This window comes from Centropristis striata, chromosome 17 (assembly GCF_030273125.1).
Source record: "Centropristis striata isolate RG_2023a ecotype Rhode Island chromosome 17, C.striata_1.0, whole genome shotgun sequence".
Classification (NCBI taxonomy): Eukaryota; Metazoa; Chordata; class Actinopteri; order Perciformes; family Serranidae; genus Centropristis; species Centropristis striata.
Window position 1 is genome coordinate 24,410,611 of NC_081533.1, and position 27,831 is coordinate 24,438,441.

Below are 27,831 nucleotides of genomic sequence, written 5' to 3' on the forward strand. Positions count from 1 at the left end.
TTTGAGGGAAAATATGTCTTCAGGAATTAGATTCAAATGGGCAACTTATAATTGTTCTTTCATGTCAGAGGAAACAGCTGATCAGTCATGTGAATTAAGTATTCGCTATGTCAGAACTTATGTACAAAAAGCATTTTCATCTTCCAATTAGTGCATTAACTACTTTTTCGAAAAAGACAAAAAAACACCTGAAGTGAGCGTAAAACCTTTTATGTGCATTTTTGAAACTTGTTTTGAATTTTGGTGTTTTTTTTCATGCAAATCTTCAAAATGAGCATCAAAATTAGACTACTGTCACACTGTCATCTCCGATTGGGACACTTGAATAGAGCCAAAGACTGTCTAGAGTCGACCAGCTTGGTTAGCAAGTTGCAAGTCTTATTGTGGATTTTACTTTACCACAATTTTAAGTAAACATCATGCTGTATTGAAGAAGACTTGGAACTTACGACTGAGACCATTAACTAATTAGAAAAAATGTTTACTGTGGTAATAAATCAAGTGAGAAGTAGGGTTATTTTCTCATAGATTTCTACACATTTGGACTTCTTCCTGCAACCAGTGAAATCATCCCCTGCTGGCCATTGGAAACAAACCCGGGAGTTATCACATGAATAGAACAGCGCCATCGTTAATGTTTTAACAACCAGATTCCAAAATGGGACAAAACAGATGCAAAATGCAATGATTTCTTAATCCATTTTAACCTAGTTATCTAATGTTAAAAGTGATAAACTTTTGTTTTTATAAATATACACACTCATTCTGAATTTGAGGCATTATAGTACAGAAAAACCAGTGCTTCTCCTCCTATGACAAGTTAAAATGAAAAAGGTCCTGCAAACTATGCAGGAAATGACAGGAACTGGTTTAAATTTGGCCCAGCTCTAATTAGAAACCACTTCTCAATCCTGAAGCCTAGTCACAGTAAATAACCTGTTTTGTTTACAAGCAGGTTATGATTATGGTTTATGGGATTATATTTGAAAACTTAGTGCTATTTAAAAAGGGAAGAAAAGGGGAGGAAATTGCTGCAGCAGTGACTGAAGGTAGATTAGCAGGTTGCTGGTAAATGGATGTTTACTGTTTGCTCGGCTTCATTGTACTTGGCCTCAGTTTCAGTGACAGGTTGTCATGGCAGAGGCAGTGACAAGCGTCTACAGGATCAATGCTGTATGCTGTGTGTGGCAGTGTATACGGACATGTGTTGGTTTGTGTAGCTGGGGTCAGTGAATGTGTGTGTGTGTGTGTGGCATGTGATCTACTCTCACACATCACAGATCAAAGGGTAAAGGCAGCTGCCTGGTCATCTCAGCCTAGGCCACCCTGGTGGCACAACATGCTCTTGGAGAGCATTAAGCCTTAAAAACACACACACAGATACACAACGAAGACCGGATGAAACAAATTTGGGAAGGGAGCAAAAGACGCAAACAGTTACCATAGAAATGCGCCACAAAGCTAGAGGGAGAGAGGGGGAAATAGAGGAGGAAGAGGGGGTTTTAGAGAGGGGGACGGAGAATGAAATCAGCTCTGTCAATACGTTGCCAAGCAACACTCAACACTAACGAAGCTGGGGTTTGATAACTTGTTGATAACACCAGTGGGAGAGCCAGTGTGTGTGTGTGTGTGTGTGTGTGTGTGAAATGGCAGTGTTATTAGCAGAGGCAGTGAAAGAGCCCCTGCTGAGACAAGCCCAAAGCACAGATAAGAGGAGAGACCTTCTATTAAAGACAGGGTTACTAGTGGGCCTCAGGAGCTCACATGCACACACGCGCACATACACACACACATGCACACAGTCACAGAACAAAAGACCTGAGCAGACCCTCAAACAATAATGAATCACACAACAGGACCAAAAGAGTGGTGCTTAAACATTTTTGTTTGTTTTTTTTATTCAACCTTTTTTTCCAAACCAGGAATGTACTAGTTTTTTCCTCTCTTTCGAGGTGTGTTGGGGCGGGGGGGAGGGTTGGAGGGGAGGGGGGGCACAGGGTAGGGAGGAAGGGGTCGCCATGATGAGTAGACAAGGGGGTAAGGAGAGAAGAAGAGGAGGAGAGGACACAAAAAAACCCTTCTCACACAGAGGTGTCCCAAATACAAAGTCTCAACACGTTACATACGAGAACCACCTCGCTCCGCAGCCCTCCACTTGCTGTCTATTGGCACAAAGAAACACACACTCAAACGCACATGTACGCACACACACTTTCACCGACGGAGAGGTGAGGGAGCTAGGCGGTAGCTGCTGCTTTTTTCTCTCTCTCTCTCTTTCTCTCTATATCTCCCGTTCCATAGAAACAGCACTTTCTCTTTTCAACATGACAACCAGTGGCCGTGTCCGTGGTTTTTAGAAAAGCCAACACGTTGAGTCGACCAGTCAAACACAAACAGTGAGAGCCAGAGACACAACTTTGAAATAACATCGACATGGAAATCAAACAATAGAAGAAAAAAAAACATCGAGTCCAAGAGTTGACATTCTGCTGAGAGGGAGGGGGGGGCGAAATGGGCTGAAAACCGGGGCAGTGTTTTCTTCGTCGGTATTGACGCCGCAAAAGTCCGAGAAGTTTTGTTTTCCCCCTCGCAGGCAGCAGCCATTTTTGAAGAAAAATACTGTCATTTTGGATCGGAGTGCTCCAAAGAGTTGCAGAAGTTGTTGAAGAGAGAGAAACAGACACTTCATTTGGCTTGGAGGATATTTTAGGTACTCTGAGCATGTTTAAATAGACATAGACTTAACAGCATACATAAAAAAAAAAGGAAAAACACAAGTCGGCAGTTGTACAAAAAGAAGAATTTGAGGTGTTTGCCACCTCATTTCATCTTTGAAAATCAATTTTGATACAGTCAAATACAATCCAGACTCAATCATGGTATAAAAACATATCATGTGTTGAACAAAGCCATTTCAGACGAATGTGACACTTAAAAGATATCTCATTATATGATGTTAGGTACAAAACACAGTTGAGAAATGTTTAAGGTCCAGATTTAACACTGGTTTCACACAGAAAACATGGCTACATCACCGTGTGTGTGTTTGTGTGTGAAGAAAAGAAAAGCTCCACTGCCACCCATTTTACACATAAGCCATAAACATGTTTGAGCAACACAAAACAGGTTCGTTTTTTTTTTAAGTATGCACATGTGAACATATTGCACCTCTGAACACAGAGTTGTGTTATTGCCCTCGAAGGTTGAGGTGCTGGGCACTAGCGTGTGTGTGTGTGTGTGTGTGTGTGTGTGTATGTGAGGGCGTGAGGGTGTGTGAAAGAGAGGAGAAAACACACCGCACACAAGCGCTCTTTTCATCCCTCCCATGTCCGTCGGGGTTAGTCTTAATCACAGAAACAGAGTCATATGAAAGCAATCAGCATTTCTGTCGAAGTGTGGGTGAAAAGTGTGTGAGAAAGCAAGCGGTAGCGACACAGAATGTATGTAATCAGTAGGCATTTGTGACAGTCATTAAAAGGTGTGAAATTTGTGTTAGGTTGCGTGGGAGGGTTTGTGTGTATCAAACTGAGTGTGTACCGCTGGAGGGGGGGTCTTCTGTATGTGTGTCCGCAGCTAGCAGTGTGTGTGCCTTTAAACGAGTGTGTGTGCGATACAGAGATGCATTTCAACACAAATTTTGGCGGAAAAAAGGAGCAAATCTGAAATGTGCCACCTCATGTTAACATTTAGTGTGACTGGGTCACAGCAGATGTGTGTGTGTGATGAGATCTCTCCTTTCCATGGTTAAAGTTCCTTCGAAATCCGTTTTGGCTGTCGGTCCATGGCCTCCGTCGAGGAGGCCGGGACCCTCCGTTCATAGAAAATGTTTCTCTCCTTTGCCAGCCACTCTCCATCCTTCCTTCTTTCCTTAGGATCCTTCATCTCTCACTCCTGCCGCTCCCATCCTCCCCTCCCCTCAGCTTCTTTTTCTTTAGTGTGCAATTCCTTCACAGTCTTTTCTTTTCCTTGTCTCCCTCCCTCCCTCCCTTCCTCTCTTTCTCTCTTTTTTTTTAAAGTTCTGCATTCAGACGCCGCTTTATTCCTCCTCCCCAGACAGCACTCTCTCTTGCCCTGTTCTTTTCCCTTTATTCTTCTTTTTCATTTCATCCCCTCTCACCCTCCCACCCTCTTCCCCACCCTTCCCCACCCCTCACTTCTTTTCTGCGTTTCAAAAAAAGCGTTTGAAAAAAAAAAAAAAAAAAAAACTTTCATAGATGGTTCTACCTCAACACTTCCACAAACGAGGTCTAAACTTCAAAACTACAGCATAGTACAAGGAGCTATAAAAATATACACAGAGTTCGGAGACCCTAGAGGGGTGGGAGGGGAGGGGAGGGGAGAAAAAGGGGGAGGGAGGGAGTGAATGAGAGAGGGAAGAGAGGAAGAGAGACACAACCTCTGTTCGCCAGGAAAATTAAAAAAGGGATTAAATTAATATACAACGCAAAGGGAAAAGGAAGGTCGTTCTAAGTTGTGAAAAACAAAAACAGCAGATAAAAAATGTCTAGCAGAAGTGTAGTTTAACAGAGTGGGTAAAAATAATAAAAAACAGAAAAGAAACATCTAGAAATTATTTACTGGATATTCATATATATAATCTATAAGTGTTGATAGCGATAAAAAATCTCACTTTTTTGATATTCGCTCACTATTTTGTGTTTTGGTATTTAAGACAAGTCTAAAGAACGCACGCGTACGCACAGTCACTCACACACAAAGCGCACACGCACACACAAACTAAACCCCACGCGCGCATATGCAAACTCATATGCAAACTTGCTGTACTGAAGCACACTAACTGCACACACACGTCTAATGTGGAGCAGCAGCGCCATAATTATTATCCAAGTTGTATGCTCACTCGCACAGTCACACTCACGCACACACACATTATTAAAATATACAAGATTCTGAGTGTCACCGATTGGTCAGGCCTCCTCAGGCCTGGGCCTGGTCATGTGACCGCCGCCCGGGCTTGCTGATTGGGTGAGTCCGAGGCCCCTAGTTTTCTCAGGAGAAACAAACACAAACAAACTAGAATCCTATTGGTGAGTTAGTGGCAGGGGCCGGTCTCTGGTTGGCTGATGGCGCTCTGAGGGGGTGGGGCGGGGGGCTAGGCAGGTATGGCCTCTGGGATCAGAGTTCTCTGGCGCTAAGTGGGATCAAGGGTGTAGTTTTTTTTTAGTCCTTTTCTTTCTCTTTTTTTTCTCTTTTGTAAAACATCTCAAGTCCCAACGCCAGGTCCATACTCCTAGAAATAAAGTGTGTGGCCACACACACGTACACATACTGGTGTTATGGGGACCACTTTTCTATTCAGCACTGGTGGGTCTCGTTTAGATCTGAGTTAACAACAAGGGGGCACTCAGAGGCTCTTGCCCATTCGTGAGGGCCTTGTTAAGAAGGGCTACGACTTTGCCCTTAACACACACTTGGTGGCCCAGTTGTGTGAGAATGGGGTGGGGTGGTTTATTCAGCTAGAAACACAACTGTGGCCGGGCTCACGGGGCAGTGAGTGGGGGTTGGGTGGGTCCATGGGACAATACTGGTAGTATTGAGGGGTTCAGGGTCGAAGCTGTGATGGCGAGCTTTGCTGTGGCTTCATTTGGAGCAGAGGATTGGTCGGTAATGGGTAGAGGGAGGTGGATGTGTCCAGTCGGCCGTAGCGGTGGCCGTCTCATACTTTGTAGTAGATGTTGGCTGGGCTCTGAGGCGGCATCTCCTGGACGATGTAGACGGGGTGTCCGTAGTCTCCGCTCACCTTCTCGTAGTGCGGGCAGTAGGCCGAGTCCGACGTCCGCAGGGGGATGATGATGTCGCTGGGCTCGGAACCATTGTTGTTGGAGCTGCTGATGCCCCCGCCCCCTCCCCTTTTGGGGCTGGTGAGCGATGACAGCGACAGTGGAGGGTGGTGGGTGTCCGAGTGCTTGGCATGCCGCCGCCTGTAACACACCACGCAGATGACGGCCGTGACGAGCAGGAGGAAGGCGGAGCCTCCCGCGGCGCCGGCGATGAGGGCGATGTTGGAGGGTTGAAGGGGCCCGTTCTCCCCGCTGCCCTCGCTCCCGAAGCTGTTGGGTCCTCGAGACTGGGTGGAGTTCCCTGCTCCGCCTGAAAACAAATCATAAAACAATCTTACTCCAATATCCACCCTGTCACAAGCTGCTTTCAGTGTTTCCATTTGATTTATATATGCATATTAATCATCACGAATACACCAGAGTAATAACACAGCTTGCTTTCACAATTTGTGTTTTCATGAGCTTTTGAATAAACATACCAATCCTTATGGTTCTGTACCACAATACATGAGTAATGGTGCTGGTTTAGCTCTGATAGAGAGGGCTGCAGACACTCAGCCCAGTGGAATCCACAAAGTATGCAGCAAATATCTTATATGTGGTCTCTTTATTGATGTAATGAAGTGGACAGCAGGGCTTATAAAATGGAGAGGGATGTCCGTAGTGTGTGTGAGTACAGCGCAGTATATACTCTTGTGGACAGTCTGGCTAAGCCACAGTGTGTATCAAGGTAACACACTCTATTTCCCTAACCTTAACAACTGTATTTACTTAGCATTACAGGCGACCACATGAAGAGAGCCTCCCTGTTCTGCCTCCACCACCAGACCACACACTCAGCCTGCCTGCCTGCCTGCCTGCCTGCTGGCCTTCCTGACTGCCTGTCTGTCTTTTTATCTGTCTGTCTGTTTATCAAACTGTCTGTCACACTATCTTTCTGTTTGTCAGCCGATTGCTGCCTCTGTCTGTTGTGTGTCTGTCTGAAACCTAAGATCTTCACAGCCTCGGAGCTCGGAGTTTTTCTCTGCAGGAGGTTGGGTCAGAACTCAGCAGGTGAAATGATGGTCTGGATGTGTGTGTGTGAGTGTGTGTGCATACGTGTATGTTTATAGAGTAGGGGGGAGACTAAGGCTCTGGCACCGGACCGTGTGAATGTGTGTGGCGAACTGGTTAAGGCCGGTAATGCGAGTCCCTGCTATATAGAGCCTTTGGATTGGTCTATCATTATTCTTGGCACACATCCCCTTTCTTTTCTCCCCGTCTGTGTCTCTCCTGTGTCTCCTCCGCTTCCTCGCCCTCCCTCGCTCCACGGTTCTCTCTATCTTCAGGTTATTGTAGCTGTAATGACCTACCTTGCTCTGAGCTCAGTGCCTAGCAACACAAACACACACACTCGGACACACTAAGATATGGACATAAACAACCACGCATGCAAACGCACTTGGTCGCCTCGATGCTGGGCCCCCCTCCTGTGGCGCTGGACCGACTAGGAGCTCAGCCCTAATGCCGGACGTCGATTATAGCCCCTTCTCCTCCTCCCGCTGTCTTCCTCCCTCCATTAACCCAACATCCCTCATTCTCCATCTCCATTATGATCGCCGCCTTTCACCGGCTCTCTTTATTATATCCTCTTCCTTCACCTCTCCGCCCCCGCCTTCTCTTCTCACTCCCTCCTGTGTTCCCTTTTTTTTCTCCATCACACAAGTTCAGACTTTGACACCTTCTTTTCCTCTAGATCCGTCCTTTTTTATTTCATTAGTGAATTTCACCTTAAAGACGGACATCCAGCAGGTCAAAAATCAAAGAACAGGTCAAGGAGATAATAGTCTGCACTTCCCCTTCTTTTTCGCCCTATATATTCTTTCTATTACATATTACTGGAGCTGCTTTAGCAACACCTTTTCTCCCACTAAACTGTTGCACATGTTTTATGCAAATCTCAGAAGGTTTTGTCAGCATCGAGTGTGAATCACTGCCTGTTTCAATCAACAACCTTTATATGAATACATTCAAGAGGATCCGAGAAGATTACATAATTAATGAAGCACCAGCAACTCTGATGCATCGTGGCATTTCATTGCCACTTCCCTCATAAGACTGCATTTGTTTTTTTTTATGAATTAATTTGTCTCTATCCATGTGTACTCTGGTGTTTTATCAGCCACTATGTGGATACAAAGGGACTCCATCTGGATTCGCACCGGGGACTTCAGACTCCTGGCACCCCTTGCTCTTTCTATTCTTTATTTTTTGTTTTGGTTTCTAATTGAGTGACAGCCTGACATGAATACCTTTTATTTACAGTAGAAAACTCAATCTATTTAATCACTTTGACATATTTTTAGATAAATTCTGATTATATAATGATCCTGACCAGTGAATGGATTAGTGGTGTAATGTAAAGATACGATCTGTTTATATCACACATCTATACAGCAGGTGGGTGGGGTTTACATTAGGTTGGAAGCTGTAAAAAAAATTAAATGGCTTCCTTTTGCTGTGTTAAGTTGCAATGTATATTTCTATAATTACTACGCACGGTGAAGGGGCACCTCTTTTCTATGATTTCAACTCGGAAATGTTGTAATGTCTGTCCACGGAGCATTATCTGTCCATATATTTGCTTACATGCCTGGAGAGGATCACATGCAACAAATAAACAACATGAGTGAGTTATCAGCTGAGATGATTCACATGAGGATTAGAAATTCTGGCATAATTGTCAGGAGTCAAAACAATCATTCCAGCTAAGTGTGTGCTAATATGTCCTTGTGTGAGCGTCAAAAATGTGTAAAACCCCTCATTAAGTGTGTGTGATGTAAATCAGTCTTGTCCAGTGTTTCTGGTCTCATTCTCATAAAAACAATGCATACTATTGTTGCTTCCTTCACACATACAGTTCTCACCTATGTGAGGTATGGACGAGTGACGGGACGACGTGTGAATAACCCGAGTCACACGTTCGCTATAGTACACAAATTCGCCACCGAAAGAGAAAAAAAAACAACAATGAACACAACTGAGAGCAGATCATGTTCTTTCCCTCTGCTGGATGACTTTGAGGTAGAGCCTCTCTCCATTTCCATCTCTTGTTCTATTCCCCTCTCCTCTTTGCTTTTCAATTATTCTTTTCTTTTTCCTCCTTATGTGTCTCCGTTCCATCACTCCCCTGTCTCTCCTTCTCTTTCCGCTCATCTTTCCGTAATTCTCTCTCCCTCTCTCTCTCTCTCTCCCTCTCTCTCTCTCTCTCTCTCTCTCATGACTGAACTACAGAATCCAGGCCACCCAAACTAATGACAATAATAACTCTCTGAAATGTCGCCGCCGGTCTAGCCCTATCTCCCTTTCTCCCCCTGCCTCTTTCTTCCTCCTTCTCTTTTTCTTGTCCTTCTCCCAAGGTAGCTATTAGCCATCCATTCCCCGCCTGCAGCACTTAGCTCGGAGGGGCCTTGCGCAGAGACCGGGAGGAGAGGGAGAGAGAGATATGGAATTAAATAGAGAGATCCACAGATGTCACCGCTGCACATTCTCCATCTGTCGCCTCCTCCCTCCCTCTCTCTCCTCGCTGCTTTTCTTTTTATCTACCAGTCTTTGCTTATTCCCTCCATCCATTTTGTGGATGGATCCGCTGTGGATTATCTACATTTGGTCTCCTGCTTACCTGGGTTTCTGCTGGTGGTGCGTCCCGCTGGCGGCTCCTTCTTTGGAGGAAGCCCATATTGGCCTGTGGAGAAAAAAAAAGGGTGGAATATGAGTGGAGTGGCAAAAAATACCGAGACTATCTTCCGCGACAGCCAAGGCTCTCAGAATTGGAACCAAGAAAGTGACATTAGCGACGAGAGAGGCAGCCAGGAAGAGAAATAGCGACAGAGGAGCTTTAATAAAGGCTTCCCTCCCTTCCATTCCCATTATAGGAGAGCACATATTGATTGGGCTGCGATGTGCCGTGTATGAGCACTTTTCCATTTGTTTGAATGGGAAACTAAAGAGAGGCCGTTTGTTGTTTTGGCCAGAGTGAATTTACACAAGGCCATAACGGCTTGTAATCTGTAGTCGCTAAATCAGGCCATCTGTCTAGCAAGCCCTCAGTAATGGTGATGGCATTAAAGTGCGTTTATGTGACACATGCGCACACACACACACACACACACACACACACACACACAGATGCAGCTATTGTACAAGTGACACTGCTCACCGCTGAAAGAGTCGGTTCAGAAAATACTAATTTTGTTCGCTGCTGAGCCATCTGGCCAACAGTAGGCTGCAAGAACGGAGTTTTATATCAGGATATGACTGTTCAGCTCTGCAGTTTATACAACATTTTATAAAAAAAGTCTGTTATTGGTCATTGCAGCAGCAGGGGAGAGCAAAATGGATATGACCACGGGGTGCTTATGGATGAAACTGTGCAATAACCCCACGAAAACACACACTGCATGCACCAACCACTGAATGTGTGTGTGTGTGTGCAGCCATCAACCTATACATACTGACATTTGGAGAAGTGTGTGGCTATTGGATGGTGGCTCCCTTATGACAGTCAACCAAACAGAAGTTAGGGGCAGTGCTGTCTGGATCAATAGGAACTGCTGTGTGGTCAGCAGGGGCTAGTGGAGGAAGGTTCAGGCTGTGTGTGTGTGTGTGTGTGTGTGTGTGTGTGTGTGTGTGTGACAGAGACAGAAAGTGTGTGTGTGACAGACAAAGAGCAAGCAAGATAGATAAAGAATAAAATAAGAGAAGACAGGTCAGTGTGTGTTGGGCATAAGGTGCAATCGTGTGTTTAGAGTGTGTGTGTGTGTGTCTGTGTGTGTGTGTAGAGCGAAGCATCTCATCAGAGATCACCATGAGGCGGCACGCCGCTTATTTAGATGACAAACAACACAGACGTGACCTTTCAGCCACCGAGCAGATAAGACAGAAAGACAGGGAAAGAGTGAAAATAACAGAGAGGGGGGATCGAGCGGGAGAGTTGGAAGGAGAGATGGCGAGCATGCAAAGTGAAAGGGAAGTGATGAGGAAAGGGAAAAGGGGAATTTGAGAAGGAAGCGAGCAATGTTGCTTGAATGAAAAAGGGTTAAGGAAAATGAAAAAAGGCCAGCGCAGAGGGAATAGAGAAAAAATGGAGGAAGGACAGAGAAAGATGATAGAAAAGGGAAATAAAGATGACAAATAAAACGATGTGTGTGCGTCAAAGAAAAAGTGAGAGTGATTTCAGTGTGTGTAGCATTTCCACTGCCCGTGTGGTGGAAACGCCATGGGAAAGAAAGTGTGTGTGGTGGTGTTTCTGTTGAGCCGAGCTGACGATGCTGATCTTATTGGCTGATAGAGCCACATCAGCGCCACTTGGCTCTTTGCTGAAGAACACCTACAATACACAAGGCCTGATAACACAGGATAGGCCAAAGAAATAGAAATAGGCGTTTGTGTGTGTGTGTGTGTGTGTGTTTGTGTGTGTGTGTGTGTGTGAGGGGGGTCGTGTGAAGGACAGGTGCCTATTTTGTGTAGGAATGTGCAGGTCAGTGAAAATGCTTAAACGGGCCTTTTTTCTGAAAAGACTGCATGTGAGGGTCATTACCTGTGAATATTTTCCAAACAAATTAGAAGTGTGTGCAGCTACGAGTCATTAAAAATCCCTGACTGTGTGCTTTGACGCTGAATGGAGTCATTTTGTTATCGCACTTTGGCTGGCGGGTCAGCTGTGTGGGGGAAATGTGTGTATACGTGCCACACGCATACATGAACACCCCAGTTTGCATGTCAGTGCTCAGTGTTCGTACCTGTGATGTATATCCCGCACAGGGATGTGTCAGCCTAAATGTGTGTGTGTGTGTGTGTGTGTGTGTGTTTGAGTGTGTGTGTCCGGCATGAGTCAGTAGTAGTTAAAAGGCAGAGTGAGAAGGGAGTCAACAGGGCTCATTAGAGCTGACTGATCCCACACTTCTCTGCTGTTCTCACCACTTAACGAGCCCTAATATGCTCAGAGAGAACACGCACGCACCAAGAAGCGATTTGTACGTGTGTGTGTAAGAAAGAGGGAGATAAGAGGGGGATGGTTTCGCAGTGTAGAGGGCCGCGTGTCAGATAAGGAATGTGTAGCGCTTGGCGCTGTACAGATGGGAGATGGTGTGAGCTGCGGTGGACGGGAGCCAGTGGTTGTACTCATAACTGTGTGTTAAGTGAGCAATTGTGTGTGATGCATGAATTACAATGTGTGGGTTATGAGTGTTGAGGGAGAGCCCATGTGTGGTGGGCTTTCAGTGGTTGTACGCATGGGCGGATTATGAGACAACAGGCCCCTGGGCACAGATATTCAAACGGCCCTACCACCTCTTCTACCTAAGAGCAACAGACTTTATAAATGTTTTTTTGTTGTTGTTGTTGTTCTGTGTATTGTTGTGGTCATTTTATGTATTTTTGTAGTTGTTTTGCATTCATTTGTAGTCAATTTTGGTCTCTTTGTAGTTGCTTTATGACTCTTTGTGGATGTTTTGTGGCACTTTTGTACATGTTTTGGTCTTTTTTATGTTTCTTTGTGGTCATTATGAGTGTAGTTTTAGTTGCTTTGTGTCTCTTTGTAGATGTTTTGTGTTTAATTGTGGTCATTTTCAGTGTATTTTAAGTTATATCTCTTTCTTTTCTTTTTGTGTCTCTTTGTGACTGTTTTGGTCTCTGTGTCGCTTTGTAGGTGTTTAATGTTTCTTTGTGGTCATTGTATGTCTTTTGTAGTTGTTTTGCATCAATTTATAGTCATTTTGAGTCTCTCTGTGGTTGTTTTGTGGCACTTTTGTAGATGGTCTTTTTTTGTTTCCTTGTGGTCATTCTGAGTCTCGCTTCAGTTGCTTTGTCTCTCTGTAGGTGTTTAATGTTCCTCTGTGGTCATTTTAAGTGTCTTTCAAATTGCTTTTTATTTATTTCTCGTCTTTTTGTGTCTCTTTATGGTCGTTTGGTCTATTAGTCTCTTGGTTGATGTTTAATGTTTCTTTGTGGTCATTTTGAGTGTCTTTGTAGTTGTTTTGTGTGTCTTTGTAGTCCTTATGTGTCTTTTTGTAGTAATTTTATCTTTCTCTGTGATTATTTGAAGTCTCTTCCTGGTTGATACATGTTTCTTTAAGTGACATTTTGTAGTTATAGACACTTTAGGCCCCTGAACCTGCCTGGTAGGCCCATTCAGCAATCCGTGTGTGTGTGTGTGTGTGTGTGTTAAAAAGTAATGTAGGACGAGAGAGTTTAGAAGACTTACTCTGCCCCACTTTCAGGACCACCTTCATGCCTTGCGTGGCACACACTCCGCCTCTCATGCTATCCAGGCCTTGACGCGTCCCATCTGATGTAGCTGGAGGGATGGAAACAAAAAATTACACAATTAGTCAAGTAGCAGGGTGGTATATATATACACACGCACACACACACACACACACACACACACACACACACATACACACAAATGAAAATCCATGCGTTAAAGCCACACAAATTCACTCTCTCTCAATCTATAGCTGCCGCCAACAATAGCTTCTATTCATATGGTCAGCCATTCTAGACTCAGCGAGTGACATTTGCAGAGGCAGCGATTTAAAACTCCACCAGAAGCTCTGAAATGTCAAACTACGAGGCGGCAGCACTGTAATAAGTCCTCATTTAGCAGTCCACTGGAATTCATTAACACCCCCGCTGCACCGCATGGACTCAACCGCTTTCAGTCAACTGCAATTGCTGCTTGGGCTGGGAAAGTAGCAGGAGAGGGGTAATCTGCAGAGGCATCAACTGGCTGATGGAAAAAAGGGATGGTAATCCAATCAAGGGTGCATATAAAATAAAATAGAGCCCCTGAGACACAAAACACTGTGTGCACAGAGAAACTGGACCCGATTAGTTTTAAAAAATAGAATGTGTTGAATGAGTTAAACTGCATTTTTAATACCCCATTACGATCACTGCTTATATTTTAATTAAGTGAACAAAACGCAGCTTAAAATTGTGATACATCTGTCAAAATCATTATATACTACATGTCTCATTTAAAACATCGCCAAAAATAAACCGTTTGGAATAACTAGATCCTGTTAAAAACAAAAAATGATACACTCCTCAGCGACACTGTGAAGCAATGATTCGTTTTGCTGAGACAAATGGACACATGACAAATATTCACTGAAAATCAGGCATAACAGCATGCTTTCTTCACTGAGCACACAGGGAAAGACAGAGGAGGTTGCAAGGAAAGGTTGTAAAAATGCAAATATGTATAGAATGTGGAGACCTATTTTTGGATACTTTGACACTTGTGGACACTTCGAAAAGTGTTGTTTATATGGTTTCCATTTTATTCGAATTTCAATTTAAAAAAATAATTTCTTAAAATATAATTTATATCATTTTAATTGTGTTATCCTGCACAAAAGATTTTTTTCTAGAGTTCTAGACATGATTGTTCTGATTCCATGGAGCTGCAAGACTTAAAGGGCAAAGTAAAGTAAAAGTGAGTTTAATATAAAAAGAGCAAAAAGCATCCTAAAACGGCTTGTGGTTCAAAGAGTTAAAGAGAAAATCTTAGGCATTTATGAGGGGTTTAATACGCATTTTTAAACCATAAAAGCTCACTAAATGCAGCAGTCCAACCACAACAGTGGAGATATAGTGTCACATTTCAAGTCGGCCTCCTAACAGTTTCTAGTGAAGCCAGGAAGGAGGCCAAAGGAGGTCAACCAGCACTGACGAAGTGCACAGGCAAGAGAGTGTGTGTGCATGAATCCCTGTAACACTCCGACACTTCTTCTTACATAAAGCATGTCAGTGAATGCATTAAAGATCACTGGTCTGCAGGTCACAGAGGCTGGAGGAGGAGGAAGGAACACACAGTGAGAGTCAGAAAGGAGGGATCAAACAGTGAAAAAGGAGGGATAGAGATATGAAGAGGAGAGACAAAAGGAAGGAGGATAGAAGAGGAGGTGAGGGGTGAAGAGACGAGAATCACTCCTCTGCAGCAGCAGTCATTTGTACACTCTCATCACTTCAGCCTTTGGATCACATAAAAAAAAAACAGCTCTTGCTGATGTGTAGCCACAGTGGCGAGTAAAAGAAGACGGTACACATATTCCTTTTCCTTCCGCCGACCGTCCTAACACCCCTGCACACACCACCCGTCCATCCTTATTTTCCCCATTATAGCCCCGGGGCTAACCCTCACCTTGTCTCCTTAAAGAAACGTAAAAAATCATTTTCCCCCCGCCACTCTGCTTCAGGCTATAGATTAGCCTGTCTGAAGCGAGGAAAGACGGAGGGATGGCGGATGGCTCGGGAGAGAGAGAGAGAGGGAGAGGGAGGTGTGAAAAAGAGGCAGCTTTACTTCTAACACCTCCGTCACTCTCTCTCCCGCCATTTCTGCAGGATTCAGAGTGTGAAAGCAGGAGGAGGAGAGACGCAGGCGGGGGTCGAGGCGAACAGCAGTCTGGTGGGGAAGCCAGAGACAGGGATGCATGCAGAGATATATAAAGAAGGTGCCGGGCAAAAGTTTGTACGTTCTTCAAGTTTTCTACAATTTGTTGTGTTACTAAAGTATTTTAAATCATGTGTTTTTTTTCTAACCTGTTAGTCTAATGTTAGAGGAAATTTCAATTTATTTCAATAAAGTTCATATGAATGGATTTAAGCAGAGTGTGTCAAACTAAGTGCAGCTCTAGTTTCATTTGAGCCTAATCCTGTGATTGATTTTTTTCTTCTTTAATTTGGCTGCTCAGATGTCAGTTTCAGGTTGCAGCAACATTGTTTGAACACTATTCAAAGACACTCCAGGAATTACAGATTCAAACAACATTGGGCCTCAAGCAAAAACTCTTTTCATGTACAAATTTGCTCTTATGCCGCACATAACTTTCCTTGTAAGTACAAACAAATTTATAGCACAACAAAATGGACATTAAAGGAACATTTTAAATGAGGTAATAATCACTGTTTACTCATTTAAGTGGGGCAAAGTGAAACTCAACAGAAGTGCTTCCCACATGGGGAATATATATTTTATTATCTCCCTTTTTTATTATAAAAAAGTAGAGTTGCATGTTAATCTTGTCTATTTTGTCGGTGACTACAAATATACATTTATTAATTATCATATATTATCATATATTATATTATATTACATTATATTAGATTATAATATTTATTTATAATATTTCTATTTCTATGTGGGACTGTATACATTATAAGTAGATGACAATTATTACATAAATATAAATAATAAAAGATGCATAATAATTATTTAAAATAAATATAATAACTGAATGCAACCACAGTAAATAACAAATATTTTTTTCAAAATGTCATTATTACATATTCTGTAGTGTATGACACAGGGCTGAATGATTTTGAAAAAAAAATTCCAATCACATTACAAGGTTGTTTTTTTCCATCATTCTTCTCATTTTCATGAAACAACATATTAAAAGGATCATGGTGTGATCATGTTGTCCATAAAATATGATTTGTAGGCCGTGTGCTCATTGCAGCCCTACAACACTAGTCCATATTACAATTTTAATAAGTTTCATTAACTGTGCAGTTCTATTATGAAAACAAAATGACTGAATGCATTAAAAATGATTCATCTTAATTATATAAAAGCTAAAAAAAAAATATGGTTTCACGCTCCACTGCGGCCTAGGACAGTGGGCTACAGAGTGTGGGCAAAAATCTGACCGGAGCAGCTCTGATTGAAAGAACTGATGGAGGATAGGATAAATACTTTCAACTGGTGTGAGAGAGAAGGGCGGATGATTTCTGAGAGTAATAACTCCTGACACACGAAGGAGGACAAGAAGGTGAAGGGAGACGAGGGAGGTGAGGACGACGAAGGCGAGGAAAGGAAGATGAGGCCATGCAGAGAAGCGAGGCAGGGAGACTGATTGCCTGTGACAAGCTGTTGGTGATATGATGGGGACAGGAGACTATATGAGACAATGGAGATGACCCAGTGCCCAGTGGACACAGAGAGGAGAAGGAGGAGAGGGAGGGAGGGAGGAAGACACGATTTGTAGAAAGTGGGAGAACAGAGAAAAAGTAGGGGAGTTAAAAACAGAAAGTAAGGAAAGAGTTTAAATGACATGATAGATAGCAGCGAGGTAAAAGACTCTAATGTCTCCATTATGGAAAAGTGGAGCGGTAATGGATACAAAGAAGAGGGAGACAGAGACTGAGAGCAGGAGAGCCAAATTGAACCAGGAGAGCCTCAACATATGTAATTTTGCAAATGCAAGTTATTTTTTTAACATCGTAAATCAACAGGTCACAAATATCACAAGGGCAATTTTTGTTAAAACAGTGAACCGCATGATGACAAATCCTCTTCAATCCATTAGTTACAGGTGCCACTATTTCTGTGAATCTCTATTTCACAGGAACAAAGCCAACAAAGAGATAGATGCTTTGTCCTTGGATCAAAATATTCCACTACATAATCTGGGTTGCTAAACAAAAAAAACAAAAAAAATGCTGAAAGTTCCCTTGCACTTGATTTGACGGGAATAGATCTCGTCAAATCAAGGTTGAAAAAATCACAGAACATCTGTGAAATCCTGATGAGAGCGGGAAAGATGGGAGAGATGCGGGAATGGCGGGCCTCAAATCTTTCCCACCTCACTTCGAAGGGAGGACAGAGAGAGCGGGGAGGAGCGCGCGGAGCTATTTGGGATGAGATAAGAGGAGAAAGGAGGAAGAACAGCGAGAGAGAAAAGAGGGAGACAGGGGAGGGATGAGTAATTGAGACAATGATCAGCAGTGATGGGGGGGATGTGAAGCGCCAGAGGACAGAGGAGAGGAAGGGCGTCGCTCCGCCACCCTCGTTCAACAGGAAGACAGGAGGGAGAGGCGGAGGAAGTGGAAAAACTTAATTAATGAAATAATACCGCAGTCAACCTCAATCAGACCGCACAGCGCCGGGGCTGTGCACACAAGGAGGCAGGCCGGGGAGGACTGTGTATCCAGTCCATAGAAAAGATCACAGATTGGATGAGAGTCTTTTTTGTGTGTCTCTCTTGTTATTACCAAGGTCAGTGCTGGGCCGAACCTCTCCTCTGCCTCCATTCTCGGTGTTGAAGTCGGCCCAGGAAAATTAAGCCATGACTCCACTGGAATCATATCGTTTAGTCATTCAGGGGCTGAAACAACACGTCTGACATGCGTCCAGCTCTATATTAACTGTCACCCGCTGCAGTGGACTATGCAAATCGGCTACATTTGCATCAAGACGCAGCCCGGACCTCAATGTTTGCCATCCCACTCTATTCCTTCCCCCTCCTGCGGTGTGTTCTGCAGCCCTGGTTATATATTCCACACATGCTGAGTGACAGCCGGCCTCCCGCAGCAAAACACTTGCTCCTATGTGAGTGATGTGAATTTGTGTACATGCTGATGTTGTTATTTCCATCACGTCCTTCTGTCTGCTCTGCGACACCACTCACATTTCACTTTGCACAAAAGTCACAAGAAGTGCCTTTTATTGCCTGATTTTGTATATTTCTGGTTGAAATGGGATTTTGCAGAGGGGCATCAGTTATATATTCCAGGTTTTGGTGCAATGTGTTATTTTAGGAAATGGAAACAGGGTTTTTTTGGGAGGGCGATTAAACCTAAAATGCACTGCTTCGGGGCTCATTATCAACTTGTCAAAGTGGGCAGCTAGCCCCGGGCCCCACAACCGCAGAGGCCCTGAGAGGTAAAAATAGTTAGAATAGAATATCCACCAAAAATGATGGTACCAAAAGAAACTAGTAGTGGTGGAATCTAACTTAGTATATATACCAAAGTACTGTGCCACTTCCTACTTCTCAACTAGTTTTCAGAGGAAAATTTTACTTTTTACTTCTCTACATTTGTTTGACAGCTTGAGTTATTTTAGTTAAGATTTGTGCATTAAAACCATAAAAATACTAAATATGATGTTTTGGTATCATTTAAACCACTCAACACAAAAAAACAGCTGAATCAATAAATAAATAATTTTTCCCTCTGCTACTTTTAATAATTTAAATACATTTTCCTGATTATATTTACTCACTTTTAGGCTTCTTAAGTAACATTTTCAATCCAGGACTCTTACTTGCAACAGATTATTGTCACAGTTTGTTGTTTTACTTAGGTAAAGGATCTGAATACTCCAGCACTGTAAACTAGAATGAAATGGAAGTAATCAATAGTAATGGTAGTGCAAAAAAAAGAGGAAATGTTGTTAATGCTGCATAATTAAAACACCAACACCAATAAAAATCACATTTTGTTGTCTTTCACAGAGATCTATATATTATAATCATGTGAATATACATCATCATGTTAGGATGAATGACTTCATGTTATTCTCTGTATAAATGCTGTAATGATGTAATTGTGTAATAACTGCTTGATTCCCCAGGAAGAATAGTCTTCATCTCTATGAAGACTAATGGGGCTCCAAAGGATACAATAAACAATAAACAATCTCATACTTTATGATGAATACATTTAAACATATTTGCATCTTTACTTCAAACAACTTGGCTGCGTCCTTGTATTCAATTAATGTTAGCATGTATTTAGAATACTGATACTGATACTGATACTGATACTGATACTGAATAAAATTGAACATAATGATTTTTTTTCACATTAAAGTTGTGCCTGCAGTCTTCCTCTACGTAGCCTGAAAGGCAAAACTCAGGGCTAAAGAGTCCCCGAATAAATATGCGTTTAATATGTTTGACTTGAAGATGACAGGATCCATAATGCACGGAGAGGAAGGGGGCCACCAGGGAACTCTGGCAGATTAATGTCACATGAAAAGTTATGAATCTGCAGTTTTTTTATGATAGGAGAGATTGAGGTGGAGCTGTCCACGTGCTGCTGTTGTGCATAAATACTGGATGTGTGGCCAAGATATTGCAACAGTCTAAACTCAGTACTGCACCACACACACACTCAAAGAACAATCTCGTGCCTGGAGCGTGAAGTGGGAACATCCTTTTTCGATGACAGCTAGATTAAAGGGAGCAAAACTGAGATTGTGGCGTGCAGCAAAAGAGCAGATTAAACAGTAAAAGGAATGAATAAACAAGCAAATACAGCCATGGGAGGAACAAAGCTCGTCCGCTCGTACTGTGCTGCCTCACGTTCCGAGAGCACGGAGGCGCCCCCGCTAGCCTCTGGTGTGTGATGGCATGTTAGCAGCGTCATGACTGTGTGACGTTAACGAACGCAATGATCAAGAATGCAAATGCAACGTGAAAGACACAAACGCGAGTGGGTGTTTTTGTTCCGCCCTGGGCATACATGGTGCATGCTAAGGCTGTAGTGGTTTAAGTGTGTTTGTCTGTGTGTGTTTGTGTCAGTGTGTGTGTGTGCAAAGTGCTCCCATATGTGTAAATCAACCTAAAACCAATGTGTTGCTTCACAGCAGCTTTGCCTTTAAAATCCTTCATTTAGTTCCACTTGTTTGGCTTTTGGACCACAGTCTCCCAAAACAGCCACGAAACTGAGTTTGTCACTTGGGTGGACTGGGGTGTGTGTGTGTGTGTGTGTATGTGTGTGTGTGTGTGTGTGTGGGCGCAGAGGGTATGGGGGTGGGATTTACAGTTGCCTTCCTGTTTAAATTTGTCGCCCTCACTCTCCAGAGGCTCTATGAGCTCCATGTGTGTCATCTCGATGATGAAGAGCATATAACCTGATCCCCTCTCCCTTGAGGCAAAGCTGAAGGATTCATTCTCCCCACTTCCTAGCTCCACCCCCTTAAAAAAAATCCTGGATCTCGCCATCGAAATTTCCTGTAACTAAAAACGTCTTCATAAATCTCCTATGGCGCTTTTATAACCTGGCTATGACGCATTAACGAACCTATCACAAGCCATTACCTCGCGGTGGCGGCAAGGAGGGGAAAAGGCATTAAGTTGTGTACTGAAACAGAACGGGCATTATTTTAGCTCCCCCTCTCAAAATACACACCAGCCAAAGTATTATTTTCACATTCCACCTCCGAATACACAACATTACTTCCAACATAGCATGAGGTTTTCCAAACTTTTTTTCTGCAAAGAGTGCAGGTTTCTTTTTCTATTGTTGCAGACAAAGGCCCACTGTTGACTGTGTTGTGGTAGCACTTGATCCACAAATGGGACAGGCTACAAACAAGGACAATACAAAGACGCCTGCATGTTTGGCGCCTCCGTTGCACGGTGATATGACGGTATGTGTGTGGTTTGCAGACAGGACAAGTATGATAATGTCATTATCAACACCACAAATCTATTCCCATTCTCACATTACCTCATGTGACAAAGAGTTGTGTTGTTAAACATAGAAGGCATTCATGCATGATACAACCGTGACCAAAGTAGCTTTTATACAAATATATACTGAGTGGAAAGAGCACAAAAACATGCCACTTAAAGGAGATCTATCATGCTTTCCATATTTTATGTCATGTATACAATGTTTCAATTTTGGCTGTTCATATTATCCAACACCAAAACTTGAAATAATGTGGTAAACATATGTCAAACATAATCCTATAAAAACTCTATGTACCCTGCTACATTTAGCTACATGCTAACAGGGAAAACTGAAACTTGGTTGCAAACGTTACTTATTTCTCCCCAATTTCAGGTCACATTCCTTCTGGAATATGTTCAATTTCATAGTTTTTTGATTTAGAAGCTCATGTTTGTGTTTTTAAACAGCAGAAAGTGCAGCTATGGCCTTCTGTGTTCCAGTCATTCCTCTGCTACATGTAGCTACATGCTAATATCTGTGAAAACTGTAATCTTGTTTGGTGATGTTGCTCATTCTCTCCAGTTATGGCTCATATGTTTTCATTGGCAGTATGAGAAAAATAAAGTGTTTTTTGAAAATTAAAGCATGAACATATGTTCTAGTAAAAACACAAAATACAAGCATGGACCTGAGCACAATAGGTCCCTTTTAAAGAGACCTTGGTTACTGTGGTTTCTGTTTAAAAAATCTCCTTTTAGAAGAGAACATTTAATGTGACCCATGCAACACTGAAAGGGTAAGATAAATCTAATTACTTTACTACCAAAAGTGCATGAACAAATTAAAGCCGTTTTTCTCATTTCTGCTGGCAACAAAAGTGTCTGATTCCTGATGGGAACTCTTCATTTTAATTTGTGCTTGTTAATAATGTGATTTAAAATGCAGACAATTGTACTTGTAGAAACTTTTATGCCTCTGTGCCATTTAACCTGTTTCTTGCACGTTTGTGTGACAGAGAACCAGAGGCGATGGGACCTGGACAGGCCAACATTGGGAAGTCATGGTCACAGGTTGAAGTCACATGATGTGTCACATGCCGACCAGAAAGACACACACACACACACACATGCATTCAGAGAAGAATCTCACGCAAGCCCCAAATTTCACACATGCCTCCACCGAGGACGGCGTTACCTCGAAAAACCCAGTCATGTCGTACACGTAACACACAATCCACAGGGGAAAATGATCTCAATGTCTTTGCTTGCGTGCGGTTCATCTCTCCTCTGTGCCCGATGACATTTTAATTCTCAGCAGTTATTTCGCTTTCCATCCATCCTGTTCTATTACAATCACCCCCCCCCGCCTCTTTTTTTTTGCCCTCCCTCTCCTCTCCCCCTCCCCTCCTCTGTCTCTCCGTCTTTCGACATCCCATGCGCTTGGAGGGTGGGCGACTCAGAATCACATCGTATTAACCTCCAGCACCAAAACACACACAACAAACTGGGCCAAGGCACAGCAGCCTCCACCCAACGCCCAACCCCTCCTCTGCCAAGCGCCCATCTGAGTTCCAAAAACGAGGACTAGAGTGCGGAACGCACCTGATCTCCACATCTGACAAACACACACATGCATGCACGGTGCTGAGAGAGAGACTGTGATCACTTGTGACAGATCCGCTGCCATTTTACGGTTTAGTTCTGAGGCAGTGAGTAGGAAATATTGTTGGAGGCCGGGAAAATGCTGCCGTTTGCTGTCACATTGTTGTTTGCCTTTGACTAAATCCATATCATGATTTATGAGATGGCACTGCTCGTGATAATCCAGTTGGGTATTGTCATGTTGTGAGTTCACTTGTGCATTCTCGTGCATCTAAATGCTTCATGTGTGCAAAGGTCACAATGTCTGTATATGCACGAGGGTCCAGCATATAATCTGGTTTGATGCACAGCATGTTAATTATAGCCGTCCAATGCAACATTAACACAGTGTGGTCACTGGGTCTCAATAAACAACCTACGCACAACTCCCTAAAGCTGCTTACAGCTTCTATAAGTCATATACATATATAGGGCAGTGATGGGTCATTGCCACTAAAGAGAAGGGGGGGTTAAGTCATCAGTAGGCACAAACACAGAGACTGAATTTGCCTCATTCATTCTCACGTTAATTAAATGGCGAAAAACAAATCATGGACGAGCAAACGTAATAAGTCTGACTGCCCGATTTGGAAAATAATCCATGCCGAATAGATGTGACCGCCAGAGCATAGACATGCATAATGGACCAAAAGAAAGAGAGGCACAAAGCAAGGGAGAGAAAAAAAAGCAAAAGAAAAGAGGGAGCCATTAAAAAGAGGCCTAGTGACTGGGTGGATGAGCCTTGTGTAACGTCACTAAAGTGCTAGCCATGTAGGACAGTCACGACCAATGTTCCTTACAACTGGGTCAATGTTCCCGTCCCGGGGCAGCGAGGGCATTCTGCGTGCTTTTCTCTATGTGTGTGTGTGTATGTGTGTGAGTATCTATCTGTTAACTTCAACAAACCTGCTAGAAACTGCTATCCCTGCAATCCCTGTCAAGTGCACCTCTGAGTGGACCCCCATGCATATTGAATGAATACTTCAATGACTACTTATCAATACTTAATGAATACTTATCAGTGAATCCCTGAGTGACTTCTACAGCACTGATTTTTTTTAAAGGGCTTTTAAAAGAAAGCCATGCGGAGCCTTTTTAGATGCGTAACACCGGCGGGGCAGAAAAGAGGAGGCTGAGCAGCCTGGCGAGTTCACGGTCACGTTTGAATGTCTGAATGTGATATTTTCCAGTGCCGGCTGAGGTGATGCCAGATTTGCCGCAGTCTCACACAGACTGAGAAGGAACACTCGAAGCCATCGTGGGGAATCTGACCGCCTGCAGACCCTGGGGTGTCTGTGTGTGTCCTCGTCTTGTGGCATGTGTCCGTCTTAAGGTTTGTGTGTGCGTGTGTGGGTAACCGTTCTGCATTATATCAGCCACTAGATTGGAGGCCTGGAGAAATGGGTCAGCGCCAGCCTCATCGTTCCCACTCGCTGTCTCTTCTGCTCTTTGCTCATGTTATTTTTTTTCTCTACCAGCCTCTTTTATTCCCAAGTCGCTCCCAGAATAAAAACGAAACACCTCCGGTTGTCCACTCCTCCTGCGGCTGCCTGGATTTGGGTTAAACCAGCCAAGTCCATCACTCACTTCCCTATTTCCCCTCCTTCCCTTTACTATTTCCAATTACAGGGAAACAATTGTCGTCTCCTGATATTAAAATTGATGAAGTCATGAACACAGGCACTTTTGATCAACTATGACGATTCTGATGAATATATTTGTGATGTAATGGAGCTGACTTCTGTGCTTCAGCTATAAAAACACATTACTATTAATATCATTCTTCAACTGTTTTGTCACACCTGTTGTAAAATCAGTCAATAATGAGACAACAGGCCCCTGGGCACAGAGATGCAACAGGCCCAACCACCTCTTCTACATCGGAACAAGACGTTTTGGGTCACTTTCAAAAAGTTTTGGTCATTTAGTAGTTATTTTTTGTCTATGGTTGTTTGTCTAACTTTTTGCGTCTTTTTAAGTCTTGATTACCCCTTTTTGACCAAGTCAGTTCCAGGGCCAGTTCGGAGCCGGTGCCTAATCTTGAACCAGTTTTCGACAGCCAAAGAACCGGCTCTCAGCCAGGAAAACTGGTTTAAGAGCAGCACCAACTCTTTGCTGGTCTTGAACCACGAACCACTTACCTCAGGGGCTGGGGGCGGGATTATCGTGACCGACAAGACTAAAACGTGTATCATTCATTTTATTTTCTTTGTTTTACCGCATTGTGATTGATATTGGGCTACCATTTACAACAAAGACTAATACTAACATCTTATGTTCAGTGTTAATAAGAACGTAATCGCTGTTCAGAGCATTCAAGACAAATGTGTTGTACCAGTCTTATTTGGAGGCCAATGTACGCTCGCAAAGCCAGGAGCAACATTTGTAAAGAGACGATGTAGTCCGCCATTGGTGTTATCATACTTGCTGAGAGTGGAGACCTATCTAGACGTATACAGTGATGTTATTATGTGGATCTCACAGGTAGTAGTCATTCTGTGTCTCTTTGTGGTTGTTTTGCCCCCATTCAAACTTGCTGTGAGTCTATTTGTGTCTCTTCATGGTCAGTTTGTGTCTCTTTGGTCATGTATGTCTGTTTGTAGTAATTTTGAGTCTGTATGTAGTTACTTTGTGTCTCTTGGTTGTCTTTTTGTGGTTGTGTTGCTCCTTTTATAGTTGTTGTGAGTCTCTTTGCATCTCTTTGTAGTTACTTTTGTGTCTCTTTCTGGTTGTTTTATATCTCTTAAAATGACATTTTGCAGGTGAAGGCCCCTGGCACTCTGGTGTCTACTACCCAGTAGGCCCGTTCAATATTCCATCCATGGGTGAGACACGACACAGGTTACATAGTCATAACTAATAGTACTGGAGAGATTTCTCCCTCTCCCTCTCTTACATTAATGCTCCCATCATTCATCCTGTTGTCTTTTTTGGGCCAGTAAGTTGCCCTCAAAACCTTCTCCTCCTCTCTCCCATGTGCGCACACACTCCTCCACACAAACACACCTGTGTGAGCACACGATCACTAAATAAAAGCCCTAAGTCTCACATTAGCCTGATTTACTATCTCAATTTAAGCATGAATTCTGTTCAGTGAAGAGGAAAAAAGGAGACAACTCCACCTAACTCACAGTTCCCCGTCTCCTGTCACTTTGTCATACTTTCATCACAGGAGAGGAGGGAAGAAAAAGGTGTCTGTTGCAGCAATCACTCTCTCCTCCGGTAGCTTTCCCTCCTCTCCAACATTTCCCTCTGCCTCTCCTTTCAATTATTGCCTTTATGTTTTCCAGCCTTCCTGCCGTCCGCCTCTTTGTAGGGGCTTCCTCTCAGGCAGAACCTAGCTGTGACATTGTCTGTCATTGTAGGATTACAGCATTGGCACCTTGCCACGAACATGCCGAAGACGCAGAGGAGGCGACCCTTCGCCGCATGCATTCCGCTCTGCCACGGGGTACAAACCCTTTGACTAGAAAAACAACTCACGAAACACTGTATGTATCTGGAGCCAAAACTTTCCTCTGGGACACTGAGCTGTCAGATTCCCTTAATATAAGTGACTTTGAGTCAACTTTGTAGCTGATGGTGACTTTTAGACAATAGAGATATTGCTGAAAAATTGGCATACTACTGTTTAGGGAGCGATGAGAATACAGTTTGACCCTCATGGTTATTTTTGGACTCATTTATTGGCTGATACTTTCTATCTTTCTATTCCTTTTAAAATCAAAACAAATGTCAGGATTCAGCGTTCCCTTGAAATGCCTGACAAAGTAGGAAAAACATTTGAAACAACACTTTGAAATGCATGTCCATCCAACACTGGCTAATATCCATTTTTAATAGCATCACTCGCACGAAAATATAAAGAAAGCCTGAAAAAAAAGCACCATCATGTTGAAACATCACAGGCCAAGTAATTCAGAGATTATATAAAACCTCTCTGAAGGACAGACGGTCAAATAAACTGGGCCTATTTCTTTGCTTTTGGTTTGCGTTATCTGGGTTATGCTTCTTTTGGTGAAATAGAAATTGGCAGAACGGGGGAACAGGAAGGGGAGAAGTTGCTCGACTGAAGGACAAACGTCTGGTAAAACAGGAAGGAAGGAACGATGCAAAAAAAGAGGGAAGTGGGTCAACGGTCTGAAGGGAGGAACGTGACAGCGATCTGTGACATGTAGCAGGAGAGAAAGAAAGTGAAAGCAAGTGGGAAGATGGCGGCGGAGAGAAGGGAGGGGTTTCTAAATTAAGAAGAAGGGAAGCAGAAGGGTGTGAAGGAGGAGGGTGAAAATGTGAGAGAAAGATGGGAAGAGGCAGAGTCCATGGGAGGCAGGAACTGTTGGAGAAAATGGCCTCATAAATGTCACTCCTTTCTCCGTGATATTGATGGCAAATGTCAAAGACCCAGAACTTACTGGGTGTTGGGTTTCCTAAATACACAAACACATGTATGAACACAGAGTTTTTCCCTCCAGACAATGACTCTCTTCTCTTTGGCTCTCAACGGAGGCGGTCGCATCTTTTTTTCTCTCTCCCTCCCACTGTGTTTTTCCCTGCTTCGCTCCTCTCGTCTCGTCTTGTCTACTGTCTAACTTGGAAGACTCTCTCTACACTGCTCTCAAAAACCAAAAACCATGGATTTGATCAACTGGTCTCTTAACGAAATTGACACCATCTGCTCGTCTCTGGAGGACATCGAAGATATTTACCTATTCGGAACCGTGATAACAGGGCTTTTGCTGATTGGATTGGGCCTTGCTCTGGTTTATCGAAACACAAAGGAAATGGTGTCAGCTGTAAAAGGCCCCATTAAGCTGCCCGTGATGATTGAATGTATGGCCAGGGCTGTCGGAACTCAGACTGTGGCCACAAACCGCACCATGGATACCATCCAGGAAAAGGTGGCAGCCCTGGAAAGGGATCGATCTGGAGATCAGGAGGGACATTTTTACCATCGACAGGATTAGTAGCAGAAAATCGCTGCCACTTCCACCCACAGCTCAAATTCCAATCTTATCTGGCTTCCCCAAACAACAGCCTTGGCTCGAAGGCCGTTGCTAATCTTCCCTGCTGAGGAATGTAGCGAGACACTACCATCCCATCCTCCCCCCCTCTCGACTCCACAACCACCTGTTGAACTGTCTGCCTTTGCTCTGGAG

General features: G+C 43.4%; 1 protein-coding gene across 1 annotated transcript in view; it reads right to left on the reverse strand.

Annotated features, from left to right (window-relative positions):
• Positions 1–2,752: 2,752 nt before the first annotated feature.
• Positions 2,753–27,831, reverse strand: part of efnb3b (ephrin-B3b) — a 92,263-nt gene continuing 67,184 nt past the window's right edge. Inside the window, 3 exon segments of the mRNA XM_059354844.1 lie at positions 2,753–6,111; positions 9,463–9,525; positions 13,045–13,137. Coding sequence (XP_059210827.1) covers positions 5,678–6,111; positions 9,463–9,525; positions 13,045–13,137 — 590 coding nt within the window. The 3' untranslated portion in view covers positions 2,753–5,677.